The 25,062-nt window shown below is 39.3% G+C and overlaps 1 protein-coding gene and 1 long non-coding RNA gene across 2 annotated transcripts in view; one reads left to right on the forward strand and one right to left on the reverse strand.

Annotated features, from left to right (window-relative positions):
* Nucleotides 1–3,587: 3,587 nt before the first annotated feature.
* Nucleotides 3,588–25,062, reverse strand: part of LOC135170391 (uncharacterized) — a 58,217-nt gene continuing 36,742 nt past the window's right edge. Inside the window, exons 2-3 of the long non-coding RNA XR_010300378.1 lie at nucleotides 4,126–4,289; nucleotides 3,588–4,024 (exon numbers count right to left, since the gene is read on the reverse strand). This is a non-coding gene — a long non-coding RNA (uncharacterized LOC135170391). The remainder of the gene's footprint in view (nucleotides 4,025–4,125; nucleotides 4,290–25,062) is intronic.
* On the forward strand, nucleotides 11,164–14,238 carry LOC135170392 (protein spaetzle-like). The gene is made up of 4 exons (XM_064136166.1): nucleotides 11,164–11,547; nucleotides 12,500–12,617; nucleotides 12,695–13,082; nucleotides 13,549–14,238. The coding sequence occupies exons 1-4, from the start codon at nucleotides 11,503–11,505 to the stop codon at nucleotides 13,793–13,795; spliced, it is 798 nt and encodes a 265-aa protein (XP_063992236.1). The 5' UTR covers nucleotides 11,164–11,502; the 3' UTR covers nucleotides 13,796–14,238.

Below are 25,062 nucleotides of genomic sequence, written 5' to 3' on the forward strand. Positions count from 1 at the left end.
AAAAATAATGTCCATAAATCCGCAAAAAAATATCCCCATCGAATTAACGACTTTGTTTATCATCAATTAAATGGCCTCGTCAATTCGCGAGGAAAAACACACATTTTTTATTATTATATCCCGCGAAAAATCGTGCAAACAATCATCTGTGGAAATTGTCCATGGAAGGACGAATGATTCAAGCGATTTGCACTGATTTTGCCAAGGCAAAGTGTCGATTGTGTAACCTGTTGTCACGTACGGTTTTCCTATAAATAGTAACAATTTTTTGACGAAGATCCATTCAAGTGGTGATTTTAAACCATCAACGGGTCGCCGTTAATTCTATTAAAATTAATTGTGATTGTTGTATCAATCATTATGAACAACTTCTCGCCGAAATTTTTTGCTTCGTTAATGATCATTGTTGTTATGAACGTGGTATTATCGCATGCATATATCTGTGAGCATTTAAATTGAATTTTGTTTTTAAAATTGAATTTGCTTTTTAATTTCCAAGACAAGAAAAATGCTTTAAACTTTATTTTTTGTTCTTGTAGAAGTTTACAGATTTTTTTTTTCAATTAAAAATTACATTTCAACTGTCAATATCTGTCAATAGATTGTTCTACCGATGACGACTGCCAAGGGGATGATGCAGAGGCCGATTGTGTCGATTATTATGGGGCGGAAGTGTACACGGGGCAGCACAGGAGCTGCACTTACGATGAGAAAGAGAAAGGACTCACTTGCGAGTGCAATGTTTACGGACATTTTCATGATCATGATCATGATCATGACTATGATTATTATCAGCAGAAGTGATTGATAAGAAATGAAGGGAGCGATTGAATTATAATTATTGGCGTTGAAGGAACAAATATAAAAATTGTTCAGTGAATTTTGTGTAAAAAAAATTGGTAAAAAATTGAAAACTCGATTTTGGAATATATTTTATTTATATCTCGTTGAAATTATTTATTTACAGAGGATTCAGATTATTTTCAACTTACCGACAGCTACCGCCCGCTGTCGACTGCTCCCTCAACTGGAATGTTGATAAATCGATTTATCTTCGGAGCAGATAGATCGATTCTAAATGTTTAAAAATTCAACAAAAAAATATTTGTTCATGTTATCCATAAATATAACATCGTAGGGCACTAATAACACAATTAATATAATATTTATAATATTTATTATTTGAGATTTCTAATCAAAGATTTTTTTAAATTATAACTACGAAGAAAAATCGATAGAAAAATCGCTCTTCATCTCGACAATCCCCGAGTGATTCCTCTCACCGTCTGATACCGATCTTCGGTCATTCCTTCAAAAAAAAATTGAACCCGAAACCTCCCCCGACGGCATTGTTGCATCATTGGACCGCAACTCACCCGAGAACCTCGCAAATTCTCCTCACAATACCTGTCCCCGAAAAAAAATATCCTCCAGAGGATGCGAGAAACCTCGGTCACAAGATAATTTCGGTAATTCGAGAAAGGACACGCCGATTCTCATGAAATAGTTTTTCGTTTTTTTATGACACTCCAGAGAGCTATTTATGATAGTTGCACTAGGATTAAGATCAATTTACGACCTCTTCGAGATTAGAACTTTCGATTTCGGTTTTTAGGTGGTGGGATGCCCACTTCTCCGACGGTTACCAATTTTATCAGTGCAAACAGTGTCGGACAGTTCCTGGGGAATGTGAGCGTCAAGTTGTTTCCGGGAAAATTACCCCACCCTTGCAAAAGCATCTTCATTTTTGTTTTGAAGTGTTTCTGATGTTTTCTGCAGTTTTAGACTCAAAATTTTATTTTCGGATGTGAATGGGTGCATTGTCATCCCTCCAATTGAATTTTTAAAATTTTTTTATCGATTTATAGTACATCAGGAGACGGACTAGTTTATTTTTAAATAATTTATTTTTATATTAATCGCGATATTCCAATTCTCCCACTGAATAATAATTTATAAACTTAAAATTGAAACGAAGATCATTTTTAATTAATGGACTATAAAATCATTAAAAAACGAAGTTACACAGGTGAATCAACTTGATCTATTCTAATTAAATTCACCCACATCAGCTCAACTTCCTGACCTCTCGGTTCTGGAAATTATTGTTGTCTCCCGGAAACTGGGAGCATTGTTGCATTGAAAGGACCATCAGGATATCCAACGCCTCAGGGAGCTTTTCTCGGGACTAAAAGAGTTTAACAATCCGTGAGACGCAATATATTTTCTCGAAGGTCGATCTCTGGTCAACCAGTCTAACTGTACCACCAAGAAACTGTTCGTTAGGACACTGGGTGAGCGTTACAACGGTGGACTGAAAGGGCTGAGGATATTTATGGGTTGCAGCTGATCCCAAACTCTGATGCTCTCTATTCTGACCACTTTTGTAAGGTTTTGAGGGTGAAACTCCCATTGGTTTTACACAATGATGGGTATCTATCTAAATGAACATCCACGTGGCCTCCAAAATGAATTTCAGGAACTAATTTTTTTTCCTGTGCCCCTTTACCTTTTTTTGGTCATTGGGGAACATATTGGGAAAGCGTGGGAGGCGAGGAATTTCGAAGTGGAAATTCTTTGCTGGAAGAATTTAAATTTTATATAAATTATCTAAAATTTCTGCCCCATAAAATATTTTTCAAATTGACTAAACTTTTTTAAAGTGTATTTGACATATAAATATTTTTTTGTTCATCTATACTGTTAAATTAATTAAATAAATTCCATTAATCATCATAAATCAATTTGTCTCATCGTCGAAGACTCGCAATTCTCTTCAGAAAGAGTAGAACATATTTTATCTCCAAAAAATTGCAACTCACGAGTTTCAATTTGAAATTTTACTGGAAAAAAATTATTTTCTTCAAAAAAATTGCTCTGCATGCATCAACACCTCCAATGATCAACAAAAAAATCGTTCGGGCGAGTTAATTGAACGTCGAAGCCCGGGAAAATAGTTCAGACTCTTTCACTCAGCGTAAATATTTTCACAAATTGTCACCTCTTTGAGAAGAACTCTTTCGAAAAGGGAAGGCCCTGGAAAGAGCGTTTCCATTCATCGAATGGTCTCATCATGTAATCGTATTTGTGTCTGCAATACACGGTGGAAATAAAACCCTTTCATCGAGGCGTGCAGTTGATCACCAGGGGTGCCGCATATAGAGTGCGTGAAAAGAGTTTCGAATGAAAAAAATAAAATCCTCCAAGTTTTCTTTGATGAAACTGCGACACCCGCATGAGCCGGTCCTTCGGGATATTCGAAGGTGGTAGCTCGTGAAACGCGATCAGGACTTTGTCCTACTGGGCTATCGATGTATTTTGGGCGAGTCCTTCATGAATCGGAGGATTCCGGTGCGTTGGATGATGAGGAATTTAATGAATATTTGTCGCTAATTTTTATTGGAAAAATCGTAGCATCTAATTTACTAATATTAATTCCCTTAATGAACTAGATCCAATTAAATCCAATTGTTTTTACTCGAATATTTCAATCATAAGAACTGCTTTATAATTTTCAATTTTCATAATTTTAAAAATTATGAAAATTGAAAATTCAGAGGAAAAAATATTTTTAGAATGTGTGAGGGATAGTCTGTACATAGAACAACATTATGTATATATAATAAATATATAATATTACGGTATAATGCACTGAAGAAAGGGTTTGGGGTTGGGAAAGGCCCCAGTGATTGGAAAAATGTTAAAAACGACCGGTAAAAATGAAAATAATGTTCCTATCGATCTCTGTATTTTGTTCGAAAAAAATTCCAAGAATGATCGAACATGATGTTCCTTTGAAATCGCGTTACACGCTGATCAGGGTGCTCTGTCGAACACGTTCGAGAGTTCACAAAAAAATTATCGAAAGGAAAGGGCCTCGGGTCGCTCCTGCTATCTCTCAACCGGTCAACACGTTTTTTTTCCCCTTATTTTTCTCTTTCTCTCTGACTACCTGGAAGCCGTATCCAGACGTATCCGCGAGGGTCATGTCCGAGTCACTGGCCATGTGCTGCAGGCCCTGGCCCTGAAAAGAGAACGCCTGATTTATCGGTAAACGTTCGGGGAAAGAAAAAAATAAAGTCTCAGAGACATGCGACAAACCAGAGCAGAAAACGCAACCCTTACCTAACCCAAGGCGAATGGTAGACACCCGGGGTCCTGAGGAGTACTGGCTTTTTTGAATCCGTTGCCCTGGGTGCACCACTGTGGGCACCACCGCAAGCAATAACGAGAACCATTCAGGATACTCATTGTCCACCATCAGGGGCCATGGGAAATAGCTCTAGTTTCTAAAAAAAAAAGATAAACTACAGCGTTTTATTCGTTTTTCCTTTATTCGAAGATTTTTTTGAATGAAAAAGTTCTGGGTGGAATTTTATGTGGAATTCCATTTGGATTTCCGGGCAGACAGAGGACTGCACGTTAATTTTCCCCCGCAATTTTTTCAAAATTCAAGTGTTAAATTCTATTTTTGTTCTCTTCAAACTAAAAAAACATTTATTTTGATCTACTCTTATCAATTAAAAAAAAATCCCTTAATTATTTATTTAAGAGTCATTGTAAGAATACTTAGCAGTAATCTAAATAATAATAATGATTATGATGGTAATTAATGATTGGGAGTATGATATATTTTCTTGAAAATATCTCTCGATCGGAGAAAATGATTTTTTTGCAGTTCCAACATAATAAATATAATGACTTCATGGACGGTGTTCGAAAACTGGATGGGCCAGCATCATAACATCTGTTTTTGGAAAGAATCGACAGACTGACGGAGCCCACACACTCCCCGAGAACACTTGCGCAACTGTCGCATTAAACTGCCTATTATATCCCTCGTTCGATAGCTCGATATGACTCGCCTGAAGAGCCATCGATTTGTTCCCCCCAAATCCTGAGTTATAATTAACGCGAACCAATTCCCGAGGCCTTCAACCTCGTACGGTGGTTCAGGCAAAAGTAAATTTCATCCGATTACGAATAATGGATTATCATCTTGAGGAGTGCACTTGGTGGCTATACTCGACGTTGCAAATGAAAACTCTTTCTTCAAAGTTCATGAATTTTGAGTACGTTCCATATTCCACTGACTAATGGAGTTAATAATTTAGTCTTCGAGGTTTGAGTGGAGTGACAAATGACCCGAGCGACTGTGCACGGTGGTAAAATTGAATTACATCATTTTTATAATTCAGTAATTTTTCACTGAGGATTAGCAGTTGATTGTTTTTTATTTTATTACTAATGTTTTAATTTTTCGCTGGATAAATTGTTTCTTGAAGCGATGAAAACAATTTTATTCGATTTTAAAATGCAACTGGGAGTGAAATAATTTTATATTTTTTAATTTCATAAAGAATTTACAAAAAATACCTACAAAACACAGTTTGTGCATTTATAAATATTTAAAAGATGTCAAATTAAAATGCAAACTAGTTTTAATATAAAAAATAAAGTGCGCTCCACATTCAATCGCATAATAAAATTAATATTTAATTTCTCAGGCTCCGGATGAATTATCGAATGACCCAAATGAACCCAAATGTTCAGATTGAAATTATTTCTCGTTTGTCGATCTCTCATGCAATCGTCAAAACATCGAATTAATAAAATTACACTGTGGTTAATCCTCTGCAATAAAAATAATGACACCAGTACTCATTACCACTGGAAATAATTCATAAAAAATTCAAATACCGGGATAAATGCAATTAATGCACTGTTCACTCGCTGTAAAATGAAATTTTATTCCGGGTGTGAATGATTTATCATTTCCATTACAAGGAAGATGCCGAGCTGAGGAAAGTGCCACATCGAACTGTCCCCCATTAAATATTTATAAATGCATTAAGAATTTTCATCCATCTCTCCAATACCCAGAATTTCTCCATCAATGTATTAAAATAGTGAATATTTCATTGAATTAATTAACCCAAAATTCACTTTTCATCAGTAGAATGGCACGAGAGTGCTTGGAAATATTCATCAAATTTATAACATATTTAAAAGTCAGTGTATGGAGAAATGATATCATCTCCGAGGGTAATGCCAACCGGGGGAGAGAATTCAGACGATAAATAATGGAGGCTCTTGTGCATGCTTGGAAGATTGAGAGGCTGCTGAGAATGAAGAGAATAGAGTGGAATTGACCTGGTGAAGGGGGTGACACGTTTCCAGGAGCCCTCTTGTACCTTAGGAAATGGGTAAACGAGATACTGATGGCCTAATGGTGTCATCTGAGATCATAATGGATCCATCAAATTTCTTATGAGATTCACTGATTTCTGAATGCATTGTACTGCACTTTGTAAAATACAGGGCTTGTACTTTTGTCAAATTGGAGTGACAGATTATTTTTTTTATTACCTACAAAGACTAATTGAAGGTCTGAAAATTCATCAGAATGTTTTTTCCTTAAAATTTTTCACTCAAATAAATCATCAAATCCAATCAATCAAATAAATTATTATCATCTTCTCCAGGGGACTGATTGTTACAGATTAATTAGAATCTACAGATTCTCATTATAACTTTAATTATAACTTTAATAATAATAACTTAATTTTATAGGAAAACGTTCGGTCAGGTCTGGAGGAGCGTCACCAAGTCCCTGAATTTTGCAACAACGAACAACACAGGAACATGTGGTTTATGTCGAGTCGTGGTGATCTGCACCCCGTGTACTTCCTGTCCCCGGAGTCAAGTGAAACGACACCAGTAGCTCCAGTTATTTTTTCCTCTCTCCTTTGGCCCATTTTTTTGTCTCCCGCACTTGTGACATTTGTTCGAAATGCACAGCAGGCGATTTTCGAATTTTCCCGTGGATGGTCAATGTGTGGCGCGCCTGCATCCGGTTGGACATAGGGGTTACGTTTTTCTGGAGATGCTTTTCATTTTTACCCATTTGTCTAGCTCCAAGGACGACGTCTCGGGGGCATGTGTGGGCATAAGTGGAAGTAGAGAGTCTTTCTGGTATTGAATATTATTTTTTATCGCTAATAATAACAATGTTGGCGGAACGTCGGCACACCATCGGCGGATTGGCGGGGAAAATAAATTATACCCAAAATTATATTTATTTGTCAGCGGTTAAATTGACTTGTCAAAAAATTTTTTTCACTCACCGGCGTCTTCCAAATTGTCTCCCAACGTGGAGTAAATAAAAAATCAATTTCGTCGCATTGTGAACCACACCATTAACACTCCTGACAATTCCACCGCATTAAGACGATATTTCAAGAGATGTGTGAATGGTCGCCGAGTAGATCGTAAATGTGAAGATCCCATTCACTTGCCTCCTCTTCTTCTTCCATTCTCACCTACAACAGTGTCTCGCAAATTCTCACTCTAATCTCAGAGTAATTGTCACAGCGGGCACAATGGAAACTATGGAAATGGAAAACGAGCGAGTCCAAGCCAACCTGCCAGATCTCCTTTCACAAATGCTCTTCTTTTTATGGTTTTTCATTCTCCACTCTCCTTCGCTTTCGTATTTTTTTTTTTCTCGGTACAGCCTTGTAGTTCACCACTTTGCCGATCGAGACGACGATTAATCTTCGATTATAACCAACAGCGACAGCCACTGTATGGGGGTGTACTCGTAACATTTTTATGGCCCGCATTGGAATGCTAGAGGGGTTGACTTTTCTTATTCTTCTTTTTCTCCTTTTTTTTACGGTTTTTTTTTCTTTTATTCCCTTTGAATTTCAGGGGCGACGCGAGAGATTAACGCAGGCACGCGGAAGCCTTTCAGAGGTATTTTAGAGTTGTTGGAAAATTTTGGTTCATTTGTTGATTTTCAGGGTAAAATAAAAAAAATTATTTAAATTATTTAAATCGTGAGAATTTCCTCGTCAGCAGAAAAAAATTATTTCGGGGAAGGGGGGGGGGATGATACAGTGAAATGTAAAGTCAATAAAAATTTTGTTCATTTGAAAAAAATAATTGTTGCTGTTTTTAAACGTTTTTTGTCCCACGAAAATTGAAGAAAAAACGATTTTCTCAAACAGAAATCAATAAAAATCAACGTTATTTGTATCGGTAAAGACTCCGTGGTAACCGGTGGGATATTGATGCCTGAAACCCGGAGATCTTCGTCATTGTTGCAACCCCACCCCCATTGAGTATCCAAGTGCATGCCTAAACCTCCCTACATATACCTCATCTGTATCGTTACGACTAACATTCTTTTTATTCTCCCCCTCTTCTAGAATTTTATTTTTTTATTCACCGGATCTCCGTCTCGAGGACGGAAAAAAGAACTGCACTTGATATATTGAAACTTTTGTGCCTTCCTGGAAAAGCCTTGGCGCAACCCACGCACCCGGCACATCCCTTTATATATCGTAGTCCAACGTTTCTCTATTTCTGAAGTTTTATAGAAGATTACGTGGACTTCAGACGCGCACCTGCAGATTTTTTTATCTTCATTTAAAAAAATCAAAATTTATTCGAATTTCCTCTTAATTTTGTTTGAATATTTAAATGAATAGTTTTTTGGGAGTATTGATAATTGATAGTGTTTGCTGCGATAATTTGGACGATTCATTTCACCAGATGGAGATAATTCCGAGGAAGAATGGAAAATGAAGGGAACAAGGGACTCTAATTCGGTGAAACGGTCTGTAATCGCGAAAAAAAATTCTTTTTCATCCCCTGGAATTCTTTATTCTCCGGATACCAAGGCACCAGCTTAGCAGATTCATAGACAATGGCCACTTGGGGCGCTTGACCACGTGGCTTTGGCGGTTTTTCCAGTGGAAAAGTATTCAAGCCGACTCGGGAATCATTAGGGACTGCACCCGCTCGCTTCTTTTGATTGTAAATTTCGTTTTGTTTGGCGCACGCCTTTTTCTCATGCCCTAAGTGTTTTTGTGATTAATGGATTGTTACTCCACTTTCCTCAACATTTTTGGAGACTATGAGCCGAAGGCTGTTGTGCCCTCAATATTTTTTTAAAAGGTATCGAAGGGTAACATTTTTCCTGATTTCTGTTGTTCTAAATTTGAAAAAAATTATGAAAAATCGGAAAAAATACACTTTAAAGCAGATTTTTATTTAAAAAATATTTTGTTTCTATAGATTGACAGTGGAAGGCAGCGAAAATCCAATTGAAAAAAATTAAATTCCTTCTGTTACATAAAAAAACTCTTTGGATGGCCTCAATGACAGCGAAATCTCACCGGAATCAAAATTCAAAGTGATTTATTTTCAATTCCTCCATTGCTCCACTGGCCAGAGTTCGATATGTGAATCACGTGACGCGTGAAAATTCAAGAGAAATCGACACAATCGATGTGTGCATGCGAGGGCGACAGCTGCACTCAAGATATTCCATGGATTCTCAAGAGTTTTTCCAGGGTGGGTGCAGCTCCCTTCCCATCCTTTATTCACGTTGTCATAAGAAATTGGGGGGGAAGGAGAGCCTCTCCTCGATCGGGGATGATCGACGTGCGTGACACAGTATGGAATAAATAAAGAGCGCGTGGCGTCGCGCGACCGTTTTTTTCCTCCTTTCCGCCTTCTTTATATTTTCCACTCCCGGTGGATCTTTTATGGGCTCGTGCTCCGGGATTCTCGATCGAGGAAATGCGGATGGTCGTGGTCACGATTCACCCAAATGACGGTGGATCAAGAAATTCTAGATTTCGAGGTGAAGGAAATAATATTTCAGGAGAGAGCGAATTTTCTGGCCGATTTCCATGATTTTCCATTAAAATTTCAATTTTTTTTTTACCGATTAATTTTAATAATTTTCCTGCAGGAAAAAATTTAAAAAATTGCTCAACCCCGTAATTTTGAAGGTTCCATTCTCAAAAATGAGGAGAAATGAAAAAAAACAATTAAACCCTCATAGGAAGGGTTTTTTTTTAATTAAAAATTTTGTCGGTCGTTCAGATCGATAAATTTCTTGACAAAATTCCTGGAGAAAAATAAAATAAAATAAATAATACAGATTACGAACTTCATGGAGTAATTACCCGATTACCGGGAGAAATGCAGGTGATTCTAATGGATTAAAGGGTTAAGACCAGCAATTACCGGGCGCCACTTCGGTTCCGCTTGTTAAATTTCAATCCGGAATAATAGCTCCAACATCCCCGGGAGTTTTCCCTAGTCTCCAATGTGGTCACCGGTCAGTCAGTCATCGAAAGTCAGGTAGTTGAGGAAAAAGTCCAAAGCCAATCTAAGGATTAGTCTGCTGGGGCCTCACCCTTCATCTACCCGTTCTCAGGTACTTTCTCTCCCTTGTTCTTTTTTCGTCTATCTGGCCACCAGTGAATTTTCCACAATGCACTTCCACTCATTACACTGTCCATCATCCTGGGGGTCTCACAAACCATCAGTGGCCGCTTGTCTTCACTCATTTGGACACCGCAACAATTACCCAAAACCCAAATTGATCTAGCCTTTTCCTTCTCGTCCTTTTTTTGTATTTTCACTGGCCAATTTCGTGTTTTCGGTGATTTATCTTGATGACGGGAAGGTTTATGATGTATTGGATTTTTCTCTCCTCAAAAAGTCTTTATTTTTATTTATCAATAAGTGAATTTTGCTTCGTTACCACAACATTACGAAAAAATAATTTTTTTTCAATTATCATCTGCTCATATACGAATAATAATAATAATTTTATGGCCAGGATGTAAATTATCTCGTGTGCAGAAGTTCATCATTGAGAGAAAATAGAAATAAAAAATCTTGTTAACTGATTTGTTTAAAGATTAAATAAAGGATTGTGGACAGAGTGCAGTCCTGACTCTGCATTTTGCATAAAAAATCTTTGTGCATTACAAAATCCTCATGTGAACGATTAAAAAAAGATTAGACACAGTCGAGTGAAGAGTAACAAGGACGCAAGTAACAGATAATCATCTACAAGGCTGATGAGTTCGCATTTATCGATTATTCACTCCTGAGTAATTCGATTTTCAGATCGAAAAAAATGACGTGAAAAAATTGATCTGCATTTTCCTGATTATCAATGGACTTTTTTTTAATTTTTACCGCGATACCTCGTCCTGAAATGTCAATGCGATGCGTCAATCGCATGTTAATACAGCACTCGACCAGTGGAATTCAAAATTCTGGTAGTCAACAGGCTCTTTCGAAGAGGAAGAGGTGAATGACAGAATGGTACGTTCACAACTCTCTGTCACTCTTTTTTCTCCTTTCCCTCCCCACTACTTGACATTGAGTGAACCATCCTGTGATAATCTTGCATAAGTTTTGCTAGATTCACTCCAGTGTTTGAGTTACATCTCCGAGCAGGTTTTACCGGACACTCGTTGGAGAACGTGTTTCACATTCGAGTTGTTTGGATTTTAAAAATAAATGACGGACACTATTAATTCTGGTACGTTTTGTGAAGTGGCAGTTGAAATTGTGGGTCACAGATAGTTTCCATCAGCTTTGGTGATTGGATCGACGGGCCAAAGGGCCGAGTGATTGATAATTTTTTTTTATCTTTAATTAAATAATATTTGAAGGGAACTCGTTATGCTCCGAGTGGATAAAATACTGTTCGTTGCGTTAATTTTTTACGTAAGTTGAACTTTGAAATTCCCCATCAAATTTATTTTTATTACGACAGCAGTGGAACAAAAATGTGAAGGTAATTTACGGGAATTTTATTTAAAAAATTAACTAGACGATTTTTTTTATAAACATGCGGGTGTATTCAACAATTTATACATCACAGGCAGAAGCACTCAATAATTATTTTTATCGCGTATTGCAAAACGGTTCATCCGAGACAAGTGGCAATTATTTTCTATTATTAGACGGACTATCGTAAGACGATAATTATAATTGAGGAAGTTGGTGCTCTGTAATATCCCTAATTAATTTTTTTCGTAATTTCCCTCGAAAAGCGAATGTTACAGCTGACCAAACCTTGAAATATCAGTTCCAAAGAGTCGTAGAGGTCAAGCAGTCGCGAGTTGCTATTTTCATTATAAATTAACTGCTCCGTCTGCCGTTGACTGATAAAAACGGAAATTCGAATTGTGGTACGAATGCTCTTATCGTGAACTTTGCTTCGTCACCCAGTGGGTTGATAATTACCATAGAAGTATCATCTGAAGCGAGAATTTTCGGGGAAATATTGTTACTTCGGCCCTGGAGAATAACTCCTCGAGTCTCTCAAATCGATTCCTCAAGGTGAATGATTTGAGGCCAACAAACAAATAAAAATAATAAAAATTCTAACATCAGCAGAGATAAATTAATTTCACATTGACTCCTCGCCCTAAATCCCTTCATCTACAACTGAATAATCATCTAACAAACAAATAAATCGACAAAGAATTGCGTAAATTTATTTAAACCCCTGCGTCACCTGTTGTTTTAATTAAACGGAAAATAAAAATCCGAAAAATTTCCTTGAACTTGCCCTGCCCGCCCCATCACTGAAATATCTACTGATTCATCAAGCTGAAGACGTCGTCGCATTGTGACGTTTCTGTGGTTTTATGATCCATTGTGATTCCCCCAGATTTCACCTACGACGTCCCAAACATTACCGGATGGTGCATCCAGCTCACCCGATTCTGCGGACGATGAGTCATCCCCTCGAGAAGCTCACACACCCACACCTCGTCTCCGGCCACTGGGTACAACCCCTTCTCCCCTGATTGCCCTTGGTAGCAGTCGCAGCGCCGGACTAATGAAGTGATAATTGCACTTGCAGGTGCCGCTTCCGCAGGCGGCAGGATAATTTTTCCGGGGGACCCAGAGCCCTCCAAGCTGGCCTCCAGAGTGTCCCCGGACCTCACCGAAGTCTGCTCCGGCTCAACGTACTGCGAAAATGTCCGTAATTATCCGACGGAGTTCATTATGAATTCGCTGAAGACCCGGGGGAGCGAATTCAAGCATTTGGCGACGGTCGATCATCCCATCGACTTCGGCCAGCGGACTGGAGTGTCCGAGTTCGAGACCCTCTGCGACACGGAAGTTGCTATTATTTATCCTAAGGCAGCGAAAACCATCAAGAATGAGTGGTTATTTATTGTTAATACTGATTACAACGAGAATAATGAGGTTAATTTCCAACAGGGCTTTCGCATCGAGAAGTGCATGTAAGTTCTACAAATATTTGACACTTTTTTCTCATCTCCCAAAATCCATATTCACCAATTGGAATCACCAACGGCGATTCGAGTTATCGAATATCGAGAATCGATTTTTAAAAAATCGATTTATCGATTTGAGAATCGATTTGTTAATAATCGATATTATCGCGAGTCGCATCTGGTCGATACGAGAAAGTAGAGACATAAATGACGCTCGTTCGAGTTGAAATATCTCGAACGGGCGACAGATCGATTCCTCATTGGTCGATATAGTCGTCATGTGCTCATATTCGAGGCGGGAAATTCAAATGCGGCGCGTAGTCAGTCTCGTTCTATCCCATTTTCTGAAGAATATCTGCGCTGTGTCGATTGTTATCGATATCTGGGTGATCTGTCATGTTTATTTCTGATCGACGCACAGTCGTTTTAGGCGGGTGATTTAAATTCAGAATTCCTCATTGAAATTCTCCAGAAATCCGAACAGCACCTGCAGGATCGTGGATCATGCTGCAGCCGCGTCCGGATACGACACGGTATGCAGACAGCAGCACATCACTCGGCAAGCACTGGGTGTCAAGGATGGTGAACTGGCTGAAGGTGTCATCATGCTGCCCGTGAGCTGTTGCTGCTTTCTCCGGTACCGCGGGGATTTCCTCTCCCGGATGGGCGGGAGAGATGCCGAGAGCTCTGCACGAACAGCAGCGTCAACACTTCACTGATATTCACTGGAGAACAGTCATGTACATTGATCACATCCACACAATTTTTTTTGCAGATTTTTCTACAAAAGAAAAATATTCAACAAAATATTCAACAATTTTTCTGAATGCGAGAACTCAAAAAAAAAAAGATGTGCAGTAATTTGAGGAAATAATGAGTCGAGCGAATTTACTAAGCAAATTAAAATCGATGAGATCAATTACCAACAATTCAAGGCCCTTAAGAAATTGGGGTCTCATTATCTGGGCCTAAATGCCATTGACATGCGACAGTTGATTAAAAAATTGAGTCTTCCTCCATCAGAAAAATTGTCGAACATCGCTAATTACCTAATCACAACTGATCATATTTCCGATGAGTATTTCTTTGTCTCAACTCGTCACTAAAATTTTCATGTTCAGTCGAAATCACCGAAGCATTAAATACATTTTTTTTTCAGAAACTTGCACAACCTCTACCTGTCGAACCCTCATTTTTTTCAATTCATCTCCTCACCCGAGCGAAATCTCTTTTTTTTTCTGGTCTGCCACATCTTTCAGTATCCATTTGTTGGAAAACGGAAAAGAGGAAAGAGCGGAGCATGCAGATACTCCAGCAGTTGGACATAATACAACCCCTCGGACCTATTTCCTTATACCCCGTCTTCGCAAAGCCCGGTGTACTCTCCCCTGTTATGTTACGATTTTCTTACTCAATGTGTGTATCGAAAGCCAAGGTCTTTTCCAATTCTTCGGTATTCCGGTAACATCCGCTCTGTGTTCGTAAATGTAAGAAAGGCGGGATCACGTCTACTGTTCATTCGAAATCATATCATTTCCAATAATCCGAGTCTCATACAATTTTTACATCTTTATAAGGTTCGTATTGAGAGATTCCGGTTGAGAAAGAATTTTTCTGGCGGGATTACTTCACACAATTTTTTTCGAACAATTTTAATTATGCTAACGGACCTGGGGGGGAGGTGAAGGGAGTCTTATGTACAACAATTAACATAATAGTTTCATTACATAAAAATATGGAGGGTAAAATGGCTGAAAAAATCGTTTTTTTACCTCAGCGTCCGTAAAACGCTACTTTTTCGTACAGCGCGACGAATAATCTCCTTTTCTAATACCTAGAGCTCTATAAATTAGTCATATTAATACATACACGAGGTAGTGACTGTACATAGAACGGATTTGATGTTTAATAATAATTTATAGAATAAAAATGTAGGAGGAAATTGCGAAATTTGAGAAGGAAAAATCGTCGACGCAAAAACAGCCGAATAAATGCAATATAAGAAGATGGCGGAATTCAAGTCGTGGAGAAAGGGGGTGTAATAAACCCTGGGAATAAATCAGGCTCGACGTAATCTAGCAAAATCTTCTCGGGGAACTTTCACCGATCATCGAGGCGCGAACTCCGCACCAAGACACCCCCGGCACTTGTCGGGCCGGGGGGGGGGAAGGGAGAGGGGAGGAAATGTAGGGGACGATGTGTACTGAAAATGTTTATCGCGCCGACTATTGAGGAAAGGGAGGTGGGACACCTCCGGAGGGTAACGCCGTAAAGCCATTGAAAAATTTTGCTCCAGTTTTGCCTAACTCGTAGATTTACGACGGAAACATCCTTCCCCTGGTGTGTTAACCCTGGGACTCGAGCTTTTGGCGATCGAAGGCCTCCGTTAGAAGTTGGTTTTGTTACCTGAGGGCGGATCTACTGGACAGAATTAGATTGGACACGTGAAAGTGGGGTGGAATCTACGACGAAGATTATTGTTTTTTTAAGGAGCTTTTGGATTAACGATCGCGGATCAATAAATTGTTTATTGATAATTTTTAGGGATTTTTTAGGCGAAATTTACGGGGGTATTTTGGGGGAACTGTGTTCACCATTTTTTCACCGGTAATTTTGGAAATGCGGTGGCTCAACTGCTGATTCTACCTGGACCCGGTCATAAATCACAGGGACATTGGGGTAATGTTTTCTGCTCCAGTTTCGGTTTTGCAAATTGGTCACACCGGCCTTCCTCGAACGGTTTATGCATTCCCGTGAGTTACCTATCCCCCCTCCTCCCCCTCCCATCAAATTCAAGGACAAAAACTGGAGCACAAGATGGGACAAAGTGAGTGGCTTTTCCCGGTCTTCGGGTTTTCACTGATTTTTCACAGAATATGAACACAGCGCGTGTTATTTTCCCCAAAATCATGTCTTTCCAAACTCAAAAATTACCCTAAAAACCGCACTGATAAAAAATTCCCAAACTTCCCAAAAAAATGAACGTCAACTACCGAAATCTCCCGAATTTCCCTGAATTTCCTCGGGCTTTCCTCGATGATCACCGGACAATAAATTTAAAATCCGACTGCAAACGTGACTTCTCACAAATTCCACCCGGAAAATCTCCGGAGGAAGAAAATCCAGAAATCATTCCCGTACACCCCCCCCCCCCCGCGCTAACGAATTTATTCTTCGTCAAACAGTAACGACATCCTCTTCCGATAAAACCAAAATAATTAGGTACTTATCCATCCTTAATGACTCCGTCTATCCACTCGATATTTCTCGAGCAAAGAGAAGCTCGAAAAAAAAAAAATATCATTGACTCTGGGAAAAAGGAAAATAAATAAAGGAAAATTCAAAGAAGACGGTTCTCCTTAACGGGTCGTGAAAGCCGAGAGTTTAATGATATTCGTGATTACGACGGCACGTGGAGGGCGCCAGAGAGAATAAGAGCGATGCGGTGGAGCGAGTGAGAGAGAAGGAGGGATGAGGGTACGGTACCTCGGTGTACCCAGGGGTTTATACCCCTTACGGACTCGCATAAAAAAGTATTGATCTCAAGGTAGTCCTTCCAGGGACTGGAGAAGAAGCGAGAGGGTTGAAGCCACCCCTAACTGCTCGTCCTGCCTTTATATTCATCATCCCCGAGCGAGAGGAGAGAGTGGTGTACGTAACTATACCCCTGGAGACTTTGTGGGGTGGGTTTGGGGGGGTGGGTGGGTTTGGGGGTGGGGTTGGTAAGGAGGAAGTCATCTCATCCCTTTTCTCCCGTCTCTGTGAGAAAGAAACTCATTCTACTGCTGTTTTTTTTTTCCTCCCCATCGAGAGAAAACGGGGGATAGGTTTTCTTTTATTGGAATGTTGCAGTGAATTCCACGCAATCACGTCATTTTGATTGTCTGAATTCGGGGAGGATAATTTGGGGAAGTCGGCGGATTAATTTTTCGAATCGCTCGGGCGAGGAAAATCTAGGGGATTGGGGTGGTGATGGTTTCTGGGGAAATTGGGAATTCTTCCTGATCAATGGATATTTTCAAATGAATACATATTATATACTATAAATAATATATTTACATTCAACTAAATGGTGTGAAATTTTTTTAATAATATATTATGGAGTATTATAGTCTTCTTCGTCCTGTCATGTGATTTAATGTGATGACCAATGAGGGGATGAAGGAGGGGATTTGATTTGACACGAAATTGGGAGAACTCGGGACGAATATTTTAAGAACCGCACGGATTTATTGAATTTTGGAGATGGCGGGAATGATTTGTTGAAACGTATATATATGAATTTTTAAATAACCGAAGTATTGAACTTCTGCCGCCTAAAATTATCACATGAAAAGTCTCGGTGCGTCACCCGCGTTGAATTTTCGGTGCTCCTTCGCCGGATAATTTCGCCTGAATTAGTTATCACCTCAACCGTTAACGAATGACTGGGGAGTGGGTGAAGTCTTGTGAGTACAGAATTGATCGGTCGTTGGAATTTCAAATGAAACGGTAAAGTTTATCTTGCAATGAATTCAATTGATTTTTCTCCTTAGCTAGACAAATAATTTCGATTCCTTTCGTTGGGAATCATTTTATCAGGGCGTCTGAGGTGGATCGCAGAGGCGGATTTAATCTCATCGAGGGCGTGTAAAACGGAATAAGGGAGAGGGTGAGGTGAGATTGAAGGACGAGAGGAGATTTCTCGAAAAAGAAAGAGCAAACAATAATTAGAATCCACAGCGGTTCCACATTTCCCTAATTTATTTTCGTCTTCTCGTTAACTCAACGTATTCCGTTTTTCTGTTTATTCTCGGAGTGAATTTCTCGTTTTTTCAATGAGCAAAGAAGAAATTTAAATGGGGAATTTTTTTTTTTCGCTCGAGAGATGAGAGACCGGAAATTTGAGGCGTCGGGGCTTTATCCACTTGATGCAGATCAGGAACCCTTTTCATTTTTATCCTGTGGTCAAGTCTCAAGGGTTTTTAGTTCGCTCGGGCGGGGAATTCTATCTTGAAAAACATCGGAGATCCACTTAAATATTTCCAAATACTCATCTGAGGGCGGTTTTTATTTTTTTAGAAAAACGAGAAAGGATTCAAATTTGTTGTGACAGGTAGGTATTGTCAGAATCGATAACTCATCGCAGATTATTTATTCTAATAGCTGAGTGTTTGCGGTTGAAAGGGGTTCTTCCAAAAATTTTCTTTCTTCGAATTTCACTAAACACATTCGTTCTCTTGTTGTGGAAAATCAATTTAAAATCAGTAGAAAATCGCAATACTTTCTTTCACCATTTACATTCAATCTTTTGTCTACAAAATTTAATAGTTCAGTTAATTGGAATTTTATTCGGATGATAACATGAGATAAATCATTTTTTTTATCGAAAATACCACAGGATGAATTATGAATGCTATACACCTTGCGATAGATCCCCGGAATGGCAGGTTGAAGGGTTACCATGGGAGTGCTTTCATACACAGCCGAAGAATGTGGGAAATATGGTGAAAGGAAAAAGAAGGGTTGCCATGACTACCGGCAAGGGGTGAGTGTGGTAGGCCCTCAGGTTGAGTCTCGCCGAGTGAAGGGTTAATGAGATTGGCCTTTGTGATGCGACTTGCCTCTTATACATATTTAACTTTCCACCCTCCCCCCTCCCTCTTGATCCCGCTATATTGCGTGCTCTCAAAATGGCGGGTTAGCTATTGTTGATGGTATGTTTGGCATTTTTTTTGTCTCCGTGAAAAGGTTTTGAATTTAATGGATTCAACTGCTCGGAGAGATTAACGTTCGCTGTCTCGACCCCAATATTTTTTTTCCTCAGAGTTAGCGGTCACTATTTGGGAAATTGACCTCCCTTACGTCTCAGGGGTTGAGAGACACCTGGCTCGGACAACCGACGGATCAAAGGGCGATTTGATTCGGGGAGATTTCTAACGATCTTTCAGAGATTCGATTCGACGATTCGGTATTTGAAATTTTGCGGCGAAAGGGAAAATTATGAGAACAAAAAATCCGGAATTATTTTGGTGCTGTATTTATTTATTTATGTAAAATCATTCTGGTAGTTTAAATTATGGACGGGAGCATGGAAAAAGTCGGCTGGTGGAGTTGAAAATATTTTTTTTTGACGAGTCAAAAATTATTTGACTTGAAAAAAAATCTGAAGAGGTTTAACGTTAGACCCTGGTCTTTCTGGTGAAATTGAAATCAATTTATCGCAACTGATATTGGATTTCAATAAACCCGATCCCAAGTGCGGCACGTTCCACACGTGTAGTTGAATGTGTGGTGAAAATCCAGGGTGTAAGGATGAGGTGGCCCGTGGAGGGGCTGCCTGTTGCTGCTGAAGAAGTCTTGACGACGTGTGTGTTCGGTGGGTGGTTGTGCGGGGCGTGAGGTGGGGGGGGGGGTGGCTCCTCGGGGGTGCTTCTGAAAGATGTTTACGTGAACGACGAGAGTTCGATCCCTCACTTGGCAGTTTATCACGACCGAGAGAGCGACTTTATCGAGTGAATGACAATTTCTATCTTTTTCACGTCGCGCAACGTTTTTTTTTTCTCGGGGGAGGGATAGAATATGTGAACATCTGTATTCCTTATACGATTTTACATTATGGCTGAAGTGATTCCAATATTTTCATGTTGGTTATCTCATTCAATAGTTCTTGCAGTTCACGATTTTTTAAATAATTTATGACGCGCGATGAAAAGTGAATTGAAGAAATATTTTTTTAGAAAAAAAAATGTCCTCGATGATGTTTGCCGGTGTAATTTATGAGGGATTATTTCATTGGTGGAGGCACTGAGAACCGGGTTATAATCCTTCACATCCGGAACTCTTTCGGAGATAAATCTGACTGATGATTTTTTATCTCCGACGATCGGAGCAGAAATAGAATATCTTGAAATAAGTTCTGCATTCATCACCGGGGGTTCGTGTGTAATAAATAAATCAACTTCGCCTTTCGGCCAGGGATATGTCAAATTTTTTGTTGACACGTGTTAACCCGGGAAAAAAAAATGAAAAATACAGGGAATTTTTTTTTTAAATACGATGGGGTCCGCGAACTCCCGGTTGGGGCGCGTGGAGGCGAAAAAAGTGGAAAGGTCCGCAGTGGATGAGTAGAAATGACCGTAACGGCCGGCCGTGAGCATGTGGCAAAAAATTGCAGCGAGTGATTGACAAAAAAACGGTTAAAAAGGGATACAAAATGGGACTGGACACGAGATTTTTTTGTGTCCCGCTGATCGGTAAAAAAAGAAGCAGATGTTGAGGCCCAAACCGCTCCGAAAAATGTCGCAAGATTTTCGCATGTGGGCAGCACGTGCCCGACTAAAAATCAATCAATTCAACTAAAAAATAAAAACAATAGTCTAAAAATAGATCAAATAAGTATTTTTTTGTCCTCATAAAAACAAAGGGTGAAAAACAAATTAATGAATCGCTGACAGTAATTGTTTTCTTCAAATGAATTTGTCACTGAAAAAAAATCTGATGAAAAAGTGTGACCCCACACTTGTCCCGACGCTTCGAGCCGGCGCCAAAGGGGTGAATTTTTTTTCCCCTCATTTTTTATCTACGTAAACTCCGGCCAATCCCAGCGGGAGGTACACTAACCCTTTCACGCTCCCGTGGCCTCCCCTCAATTGCAATTTCCCCGTTTTTTACGAACCCGACGAAAGGCTCCGGCGCTGGGTGGATAAGGGCGGGGAGGGGGGGGGGTAACAAAGGGACAGTCGTTGGTACGATGAAATCCCCCAACGAAAGTCCTTTCGGACGCTCCAATCGCGATGAGGGGTTTGTAACCCTTCTGAACACGCCGGCGACAATTGCAACCCTTCCGGGGGATGATTTTCCACGTTGATTGGCGGATTGGGGGTGCATCGAGGCGGGGTTTAGTCAATCAAAAATGGAAACACTTTCAAAACTTCGAAAGACAGATAAACATCATCATTTATCGACCCCGGGGTAAAATGGGAATTTTAAATAATTTTTTTGACATAAAAAAAATTTAATCGATGCAAATCGTTTCACCCCTTCCCTCCAAGTCTATAAAAATCAATTTTTTTTTTTTTCAATCATTTATTGTGTCGTCCACCCCTTACTCGAGTCTTGGATCGAAATATTCTTTCTTCTCCCCCGTAAAATGAATTTTAAAACTTTAATCATTCTATTTTTATCGTCAGGCGTAAGATGTCATGATAAATATCTCAATTTTCATACCCCAATCACCAAACTCCCTGGGATCGTCTTGCGGTGAGAGTAATGAAAGAATAAATATTTAATGCATTCAGAGTGTAATTACATTGCATGGCTTTAGTAGTGGCAGAGGGGGTGGAGAGTGAAAGAATGACGTACTTGAAGGAGATGGATAAAACGTGAAGTGGTGGAGGGGTGGTAAGGGGGCGAGTGTGCTGATTTCACTGTTAGGAACTGATGCCGGGTAAAAAGCCCCGGTGAATAATTAATTCACCAGTGTGCTACCATCCAGTATGGTTTTTAAAGCTTAAAAGCATCTTACGATGTAACCGCTGTGCGTGGAGAATGAACAAAGACGTTAATTCGTTCCTCCCGGGGCTCATTTATTACGTTTTTACGGCGACCGTTGACACTGGCATTAATTCATACCGTGTAATATTTGCTTTGATTAATCAAATCTCTCAAATCTCTCATTTGAGAAAATTCGTTCGTAGAAATGAAAAAAAAATCGGCCAGCGTCATAATTTTTTAAAAACAATTCTGTATTTTTTTTTTAATCCAGAATTTTTCTGGAAAAGTTGACGCATTAATTCCCTCGCCAATCGCATTAATTGAAATTAATTGTTACTATTAATCACTTCAAATCAACAAATCAACGCGTCACCAGATTAATTTTTAATCCCACCCCCGGAAATATTCGCCGCACATAATTTTTCGCGCTCCCCTCACCGCGTAACGAGGGCAAATAAGTCCGCACTTTCCAATATTCCTCTCCCCTATAAGGACGAAGAAAGTGAAGTAGAAACCCTTCACCAATTCTTTGATCACCAAACCGATGAAATTGAAAAATTCCGAAGAACAACCCGTGTAAATAATTGGAGTTGAAATCGATCTCTCCCCCGCCGACCACACGATCCGCTAATAAGATTCGTCCCACCTCCCTTCCCCTTAAAAAAAAAATACAAACATTTTATTTCGTTTATTTTCATCATCACAGTGTTCAGTAATTGGCGAACGAATATTTCCTCTCATATTTTCCCTCTCCTCCGAATGATCAAAAGGAATATTGGATTTCGAAGCGCGTTTTCTGTCTTCATTTATATGTTTTTTTTTCTCTTCTGGTATCACCAGAGTGGCAAGTAATGACGTTGCCAGTGAGTATAAAGCCACATCGGTAAGAACGAAGTATCCAGGGTAAACTACACACCCACCCCATTCCCACCCTCACATTTTCCCACTATAATTTCCGAGAATGAGATAACGCCAGCACATTCGTTCACGTTCTCGTATTTTTGGGGTTGAAAGCCTCTCTCCTCTCCATCTTCTCTCCCCCATGGCAAGCGCTGCAGAATGAGGGGGTTGTGCGTTGGGGTTACGTGAACGGGGGAGAGGAAAAAAAAAAAAGCTTGGGGATTATTTTTCTCCTCTCCCTGTGTGCAACTTGACCAACCCATCCGGCCATTGGTCGACTGGCAACTCTCCTCCGCTGATCAATAAATCGTTCTTGCAACTACCAGTGTTGGGTACTAACTTACTTCGAGGACACCCCTATGCCTCGTTCGCAAGGGGTATGTGTGGAGTAGGCAGTGAACGAAGAAGAAAAAAAAAATACTAAAATGGCTGACGAAAGTTTCGCGTAGATCACTTAAGGGCAGAAATGGGGATAAGGAAAGTTGAGACGCATTAAAAGTTCTGCATCGCTCTGAATAAATCATTATTTTTCAAATTGACGGGGATTTTTTTTTCCATTGGACGAAGATGGTAATGGCGGCCATTCGGAATTTTTTTGATAATTTTACGAAAGGGGGGAAACTCACAAAAAATTATTTTATTTTATTTTGTAAATTGGGAGCAAGTGCTAAAAGGAGATCAGAAAAAAATTGTTTCAGAATGTTTGACGGAATTGTTTATGCTAAAATGATCGACAATAATAATGAAGGATGATAGATATCTATTACAAATTATTTATGAATTATTATCAAGGAATTATGTCACGATAGAAATGTCTACCATTCGTGACCAAAAATCATCAATTTTCTCCAGACAAAAGTTTCGTTTTCCTTTCGCCTGTGGACGTTTCTTCTTATCTCTTATTAGCAATGATTATTGGATGATGTATTATTGATGTATTTTTTTTTCATCCGGGAGTGGAGAAAAAGTCAGTCTTCACTCGATATTTCTGAAATAAGTACAATTCTGTCGTTGATCGATGGATCCGCTGGTTCATGAGAATAAACAAAAGTTAACGTGTGGGTATAAATGGGAGAGCAAAGGCATGCCATCGGTCATCGGTATTGTCATATGTGGAAATATTCTTTTAGTGAAGCCACTGGGGAAATAAATACCGCATTGTGCGTGTTGCAGGGAGATTAACGGTGTATAAATATAGTCGGAAGGGATGAAAAAAAATATTCCAGTGGTTTATCAAACAGAGAGTTATTATTTAACGAAAAAAAAAAATAGAACGTCGAGTCATTGATTTTACCATATCAGAAAAATATCAGCAAATAAATTAATTAAAATTCAATTAAATTTATTTGAACGCAATTTCTCATTTGTTGATATTTTTCAATGGCGGAGACGTTGACAAAGCGTTCGACGTTGTCCGACGAAAAATCCGAATCGATTTTTATTTATTTCCCATGATTTTGTAAATGAGTCAAATTCAAAGGAAAAAAAAATAATGTCTTGGACGAAATAAAGGAAAAGGTGCATAAAGGATCGTAGGGGGATGTTTTACCGATCTGTAGGTTTTTCGCTGGGTTGCACAATCGCCAGTGCGTTTCCCAGAACCATTGGAATTTTCAACAATGGATTCGAGTTGCGTCCCACCAGGTAAAGCCACTTTGAATACGCATAACGATCACGCATTGTCGTAAGGGTACAGGGAAAGAAAGAAGGGCCGAGGGAGGAAACGGCTCGCGCGAGAATCGACCCTTACGGTTCGATTTTTTTTTTCACGATACATAACGAAAAATATCAGCGATGGCATTTAGGGAACCGTGATGCAACTGATTTGGGGAGAAGGGGGGAGTGGGGAATGGGGATTTGAATTTCCCGGGTGCTATTTCAGGAGAGATATACCTACTTTTGAATATATCAACTGCGTCATCTCCTTCAATAGAAGAATGGGATTTTTTTTCAAAAAAAATTCAAAACACCAGGAAATTATTAATTCAGTAATTATTTATTAATTTATTGGCATTTGCTGTCACCTCTGGATTTTTAATTTGAAATAATGAATTTGTCGAGTGCGAGAAAATTTCTGTCACCAGAAGTTTTGAGGTGATCGAGCGGAAATGAATGGGTTTAAAAAATTGATACGATGTCTTGAATAACAATTTACTTGTTGTTAACAGGTGAATGTAAATTATGCGGTGCCATAATTTTTCCGGTGCTCGAAAATCGAATGTCCATTACCTGAAAAATCGTGAATTTTTGTTCACCGCATGAATATTTTACCCATTTCCCGATGGAGAACTGGAATTATGAGAGAATCGAGAACAACAAAGGAGGGGATGAAGCAACGATGGGGCGTGCAATACTTCATCGGAATAAATTCCCCACCCCATTCGTTGCATTTATACTTCTGTTTGTTTCAGTATTTCAACTTTTCCTCTACCCCTCCTGAGGCATTACACGCTGTTTCTACAGTAGTCCAACTTTGTTTCAGCAACTTAAGAAGACATCTAGAAATGCTCTTGGGGGATGTGAAGCGATATATATATTTCCAAGTCCATGGATTAGGGTCTGGTTGCCCCTGGTGACGAGTTCTCCTGGAGTTTTTTTTTCATTCGACTGT

This window comes from Diachasmimorpha longicaudata, chromosome 17, assembly GCF_034640455.1.
Source record: "Diachasmimorpha longicaudata isolate KC_UGA_2023 chromosome 17, iyDiaLong2, whole genome shotgun sequence".
Lineage (NCBI taxonomy): Eukaryota > Metazoa > Arthropoda > Insecta > Hymenoptera > Braconidae > Diachasmimorpha > Diachasmimorpha longicaudata.